Source organism: Vespa mandarinia, chromosome 5, assembly GCF_050613455.1.
Source record: "Vespa mandarinia isolate Hongniang chromosome 5, ASM5061345v1, whole genome shotgun sequence".
NCBI lineage: Eukaryota > Metazoa > Arthropoda > Insecta > Hymenoptera > Vespidae > Vespa > Vespa mandarinia.
Genome location: NC_140814.1, coordinates 2,370,001 through 2,377,500, shown reverse-complemented (window position 1 = coordinate 2,377,500; position 7,500 = coordinate 2,370,001). Strand labels below are relative to the sequence as shown.

The window sequence follows — 7,500 nt, the reverse complement described above, 5'->3', positions numbered from 1 at the left end:
CTTTATATTGTTTTCTCTTTCATCCATTTAACAAAACAAAGATCTTGAGTTTTGGTGAAATTTTCTTATGGAATTATGTAGCTTTTTTTTTTCCTTCAAACTTGTCGATCTTTTTTTATTTTTTTTTTTTTTATTTTTTTTCCTTTGATCGAAAATGTTAGAACACAACACAATAGAGATTGTTCTTTGATATTTAAGGGGGAAGAAAAAGGAAAGAAAAGAAGAGAAAAAACACAGATGAATGTTATGATAATATATATCTTCTTATTTGAAATCGAGTTAAAGGGTGGTAGATTCTACTGTATTTGCTGGATTTCGTATAACTTCGAGAATGGTGTATATATATATATATATATATATATATATATATATATATATATATATATGAAAATAACTAAGCAAAACGTTATTCGCACGTAAAGGCCACACCGAGGGTGACCGCTAGTGAAACGCAGGAAAACAGGCTTGTCAAACGTAGAGCTGTTGGGATCGTTGCTTCCGTTGTTGGAAATGCTTGATGGAATTTCGAGTGGTCATAGGTCGTAGTTGTCGAGAAAATTGTACGAACCGTGGGTTGGTTAGGTATATCTATCAACAAAGTGTGGATATGTTTCTGATGGGACGTAATGGCAACGGCAATGCCATGCATACGGCTTTTCCCATACATAATGGATACATATAAGTTATATATATATATATATATATATATATATATATATATATATATCTCGTTGTACTAAATCGATTCAAGAAACTGGAAAACATGATAATATTCCTTTTTTTATTATATTCGTATTATTCAAAAATATTTAATAAATATCGGTTTCTGGGCCAATAAATAATTCTGTTATACCACCGCCTCCTATCTAGATATATAAATTATAACACACACACACACACACACACACACACACACATATATATATATATATAGTACATATATATTCTATGGTAAGCTTTGAACGGAACTCAAAGGACATCGTGGCTGGTCAACGAGAAATATTATGTCCATTAGATCGCGCTGATTTTCGAGGTCCCTGCGAAATTGTCAGCGGTCGGAATGTAGCAAACGTAGAGAAGGTGGCATAGCTCGACCATTGATTAACCACATTATTAGCCTTCTCGTTCCTTTAGACAAAAGCTTTTGTTGTTAGATTCGCTATATATCATGGGTAAATATTTTTACATTTACAAAATGATAATATCTATACTTTTGTTAGATACGAGACGTTGTCGTATGTTAATTTCGTATTTCTAATGGACGAATCGAAATCGAAAAAGATTTTTTACGTCTTCGATATAAGTGTACTCTCTTTCCAAAGGTTAAGTACTTTATGAAGGAAAAGAAGAGTTTCTAGAGAAAAGGGTGCTATTATTGTGATCAGACCTAATACACTTGGCTCTCTCTCTCTCTCTCTCTCTCTCTCTCTCTCTTTCTGTCTGACTGTCTGTCTTCCTTTCTTTCTCTCTTTCTTTGTTCGAGCCCTTGGCTTACCAACATGAAGTAATGCTCGGCTAGCATGCATTTAAATGAGCGCATTATCCGGACATTATCCGACGTAAGGAAGACCTTTCGGCATGAGGATATTCGATATATAGAACTGATTCATGTCCCGCGATGTCACAATTTTTAATCGAATCTCGAATGAAGACATTCTTGAAATTCATGCCCGTGAACGAACTAACGACTTCGGAAATATTTTTTTACCCTAAATAATATTTAACACAATTATATTATTTTTCCTTTAGCATTAGGATAATTTACGATAATTACAATTAAGATAATTACGTTATGAATAATTATTTTTTATTATCATTTAAATCACTTTCAATATTATGATTTATATACCTATGTAAGTAGGTATTTAATTATTTTATTAATCATCGAATATATCTATGTATTAATGTAGGAACATTATACATGTATGTATGTAATTAATTTTATCGTGAGAAATAATTATATTTCAAAAATCTGTGTGTGTGTGTGTGTGTGTGTATGTTAGAGCGTATGACTTCAAATTTATATAATGTTATAGAAAGAGCAAGAGAGATAGAGAGAAGGTTAAGGGAGACAAAGAATGACAGAGAGAGATAGAGAGAGAAAGAGAGACAAAGAATGACAGAAAGAAAGAGAGAGATAATTTACGATAAAACTGTTTTTTTTCGAGATAATAGGTACCTATATAAAGTTTTAGGAAATGTGAAGGATATAGATGAGATCGAATCTTAAACGTAAATAAACATTGTAAAATGCCTAGGAACATTGAACGTTTCAGTTCACATTTGAGGTTAGGTCAGTAATTTGTGGAAATTCGAAGGGATCGCATATTCTTTCCTATTTGTTATTCAACGAAATTGCTCGAATCTTTGACGAGAGGTTTTCTAATAATTATTACATTTTTCTACAGAGATTAAACGACATTTTGTATTTTTGATAGTTAGATACGTACGAACAAATTGTTATAAGATTTTAATTTATTAATATAAGAAACTCGTAAACACGTACAATTTATCTATATTTCTTTTTAAGTTATTAAGTTATTTGTATTCATTTTTAATCTTTTTCCAAGTAACGTCGCCAGCACACATTTTGGATAGACAAAGAACAAGAACGACAGTTGTCACACACCAGTAGTGACATTAGAATTCTTAGAGATACTCGTTTTCTTCGTGTTTTGTGTCGCCTACTGTCTCGGGATCAAGAAACTAATTATCCGACGTTTTGCCCTTAGTCTCCGGCTCATTTATCCTCCTCTTTCCGACTACGTTCATCCACTAGCACCGTCATTCTTACCACCCTACTACAGCTCGCATAATATACGCTTTGTACCCTTGTCTTTTTCTCTCTCTTTCTTTCTCTCTCTCTCTCCCTCTCTCTCTCTCTCTCTCTCTCTCTCTCTTTCTCTCTCTCTCTCTCTCTCTCTCTCTCTCTCTCTCTTTCTATCTCTTTCTATAATATTTTGCAGGAGAATGAATCTTCGAAAGAGACTCTCTTCGACTATCACTTTTCATAGTTTCTTTTTCCTTTTTCCTCCTTTTCTTTTTTTTTTTGCGAAGAACGATCGATAAAAGAGAGAAACAAATTTTCAATTGTTAATATGCGATGGAAATTATTTATTATTTTCCTTTATTCTTTCTTTTTTTTTTATATATAATAATTTTACGTTCATTTTATTATCGATATATGTATTAATTCGATTATTAATATTTTGTATAATTGAATTATATTTGTATAGAAAGATCGATATAAACGTGCTTTAATAATAATTTAACATATATGTATGTGTGTGGTGAGTGCGCGTGCGCGTGTATTAATTTGTTTGTCGTGTTATAGAATATAATTAAAAAAATTAAGGTAAAACGATTTTCAAAGAAATTTTTTTTTTCAATTATCGTAGCTAAATCGAAAGAGCCGTATATACGTACCTTATATACGTATTACGTGTCGGAAATATTTTTTCTTTTTCTTTTTTTTCTTTTTCTTTTTTTTCTTTTTCTTTTTTTTTCTTCCATGTAGCACGGAATTAAGAAGTCAATGTTAGTTGCAAGCTTGTCAACTTATACTGAGCGTTATTAATCACATTTCAGACGGCGTATTTTTCAACGTACCTAGGTACTCGTTTTACACTTTCGTGACCTGCCGACGACACGCCCTGGCGGTACTTCTTTTATTATTTCCGTGTGCTCCCCCGTGGCTTTCCATATCGTTACAATGCATTAGGAAACACGCCATTAGATATAGTACGACTCACACAATCACTATTCTATCGGACGTATTACGTTACGGTACTTTTGTTAAATTCTCTTCTTTCTCGTCGGTTTTTTCTTTCCTTCTTTTTTTTTATCTCTTTCCTTTTTTCTTCAGTACTTTTATTCAGTTAGTATTTTTATTAAGTAATGTTAAGCATTTTGTAAAACAAATGATATCGATATAAATAATTATGTATCAGGATTGCTTGCCGCAGGATTACGTTAGTATTACTTTACTCATATTACATATCGATATTTTATTATAAATATTGATGATTTATTTGAAAAAGTTTCTTTTTTTTTTTTTTTTTTTTTTTTTTACGTTTAATTTGAAAAAAGACTCGATGAAAAAATCTGCAGGCATTCGTCACGTTCGGCTTCTTCTTCTTTTTTTTTTCTGATTTAATATCTTCATCAATTATTTATTTGTTTCAAGATACACATTGGATTAATGTCGTCGAAATTAATTATTTAGTTAACTCAGACATGTATGCATATGTCTTATCTCGTTTCTTCTTGTTTTTTTTTTGTTTTTTCCGACAGAAATAAGTATCAGTTGGTTCATATTCATGAGTCAATGTTTCTTTTTTTTTACTACAAGTTATAATTATAGTATAAATTGTAGAAAAAAAGTTTTTTTTTTTTTTTAACAGATAACTGATTAAGAAAAAGAGAAAGAGAGAGAGAGATTGAGTGAGAGATTGAGTGATTGACTGCAGTAAAGTTTATTTTCACAATTTCAATTGCGTACAAACGTTATATAATTTTTTAATTTTTTTTTTTTTTATATATACATACATACAAACAAATATTATTTGTAAAAAGTTAATAAGTTAAGCAGGATTCACGTTGAAACAGAGGTAGAGAGAAAGAAAGAGAGAAAAAGAGAGAGAGAGAGAGAGAAAGAGAGAGAAAAAGAGAAAGAAAGGAGAGAAAGATAGAGAGATAGATAGAGTGTAATCGAGCCAGTTATCTCATAATTTAAATTGCAACGAATCGTAATCGACTCGGTGTAACAACGTTGAGATTTAAGAGTGGCTCGATGTGCGTTTTCGCACGGACGTAAAAACGAGTATACGCGTGTGACCACCGCCTCCGCCTCTGCCTCCGCCACCTCCACCTCCGCCGCCATCGCCATCGCCATCGCCATCGCCATCGCCGCCATCGCCATCGAGTCATGTATCGTCTCGTTTTAACGCACATAACGGAAAGCTCGCGTATAATATTTTATCACGAAAACACAACGAATCGCGTGGTAGCCATGTGTCGGACTTTTAATTGCGTGGAAACTATTCGATTAATAGCAGCGCAAACTCGCGCTCGAACGAATCTTCGATAGCACCCGATCGCCACACACACATAAAGAGAGAGAGAGTGAGAGAGAGAGAGAGGGGGGGGGGGAGGGAGAGTATCGATTATACGTTTCGTACACGAATTGTTTCGAGTTTGTCATGATTAAGGTCGTCTTTTATTATTAAACTTTTGATTTCACGAAAATGCTATAGCGTGGCTTTTTCCTTTTCTTTTCTTTTCTTTCTTTCTTTTTTTTTTTTTATTCAATGAATTCCAAAAAAAAAAAAGAATAATTGACTTTACGAATTTTTCAAACGTATTGTTTTTTATTTTCTATAATCAAGAAAAAAAAAATAATAATAATAATTAACCTTACGAATTTTTTTGTTAATTGTCTGCAATATAATAGTCGATTATTATTTTTATTCTTTTTTCTTTTTTTTTTATTTTTTCTTCTCTTTCTTAAAGAATAATTATATAATATTTATATTTAGCTAATACATATTTAATTAATCTATACATAGATACATATTTTAACTGTTTATTATTATTTTAAAATAAGATTGAATAATGCATAATATTTGTTTATGCGTGTTTAGCGAACGCATGAAGATGATTTTCCCGATGAGAAAATTCAATTAGATTAATTCGGAAATATACGATTTGAAATATTATGTATGTAGATAGATCTGTGTATGGCGTTAATAGGATTAATTTTATTCAACGTTTCGGAGATAGACGAATGATCAAGTACGGGCAGACGCATAACTTTTTGATTATAACGAAGGTCATATTCATTTGGAAGAGAGAAGATTATTATCGTAGTGGAAGAAAGTACAGAGAAAGAGAGAGAACCAGTGAGAAAAAGAGAGAGAAAGAGAGAGAGAAAGAGGATGGTTAAGAAGAGGGTGGCATCGAGTCTTATAAACTTAACAGCATAGGATCATTAGTCACTTTCGTTTCTACTCTTTTTTCTCATTCTTTTCGTATACGAAAGGGAACTTTCTCCTTTTTTCTTCCTTTTTCTCTTCGTCTTCTCTCTTGTGAGAGACAATCAGACGAAGTCGTAAAGCATCGTAAGAGTTTCGTTTTATTTTCTATTCTCTCTTTTTTTTTTTTTTTTTTCTTTTTTAGTAAAGTTCGTCGAAAGAGTCGAAGGGACAACATAGTTTTAATTTGATTTTTGTGATTCGGATGTATGTATGTGTGCGTAAATAAGTTTGTTTATATGTATTACAGGTATGGAAGCAATAATGTCGGAGTTCTTTAACGACACCACCACTGCATTTTACATCATATTGATAGTTTGGATAGCCGATCAGTACGATGCTATATGTTGCCACACGGCTGTTACGAAAAGACATTGGTTAAGGTAAGGGAAAGAGATAAAATATATATATGTTGTATGTATAACAGAAAATAAGAAAAGAAGGGAGAGGAGAGGGGAGGGGATATATCCAAGTATCAAGTAAATATCAAGTAAAATATCTCATATCGTATCTTACGTATTTATGTACGTACGTTCTAACTCGTAAATAATATCTTTCATATATCGTTTATTTTACCATCGTTCTATTTATTTCGTTCAAGACATATATATATATATATATATATAGACATATATATATATATATATATATATATATAGTATAGTATAGTATAGTATAGTTATATCTATATGCTCGTAAAATCGTACGACGTTTATATATTTACATATTTAATCTCGAATCGACGTTACGAAAGTGAACCGTTAAGGTTTTAAGAACGTAAACGGTTGGTAAAAGAAAGTTTCTCGAACGATAAGAAAAAGAGATAAAGGATCTGGAAAAACCTGGTAGAGAGAGAGATAGATAGATAGATAGAGAGAAAGAGAGAGAAAGAGAGAGAGAGAGAGAGCAGCGTTAGTATAGTGCGTAGAAGCATGGGGGTTAGAGGCAGGATGATCGAAGGAGCATTTAATTAAAAAGGATTAAACTGTTTCCCGGAAAGCCGTTGGAGCGTTCGTAGACTCGGTTACCTTGTTCCTCTTCCTCCTCCTCCACCTCCTCTTCTTCCTCCTCCTCTACCTCCTCCTCTTACTCCTCCTCTTTCTCTCTATTATATTCTTCGGCTCTTGAACAGGCTAAAACCAAAATGATCAAAGTGTCCTTATTCTATTCTCCTTTGTTAAACGTTTCTTGGTTTGTTTCGCTGTTGAGAGAAGAGACTCTTATTAGAGATTATTAAGAACTTGTGTGTGGATATTATAATTTTTACCCGTTGTATATGCCTACTTTTTCTTTTTTGTTCTTTTTTTCTTTCGTTGTTTTTTTTCTGCTTTTTATTTTTTTTTTTTTTTTTTTTTTTTTTTTAGGTATACTTCATCTTCATAGTTATTTAATGAACTGTATCTCGTCTGTAGATATTATTATATAATTATTGTTGTTGTTTATACTTATTCCTTTTTTTTTTTTACGT

General features: G+C 31.9%; 1 protein-coding gene across 8 annotated transcripts in view; it reads left to right on the top strand.

Moving 5' to 3' along the window:
- LOC118441646 (membralin) overlaps positions 1 to 7,500 on the top strand; it is a 62,485-nt gene that overhangs the window by 15,640 nt on the left and 39,345 nt on the right. For all 8 annotated transcript variants that reach the window (XM_085657101.1, XM_085657100.1, XM_085657099.1 and 5 more), the window contains one exon: positions 6,283 to 6,415. In XM_085657101.1, the coding sequence (XP_085513227.1) occupies positions 6,283 to 6,415 (133 nt within the window). The remainder of the gene's footprint in view (positions 1 to 6,282; positions 6,416 to 7,500) is intronic.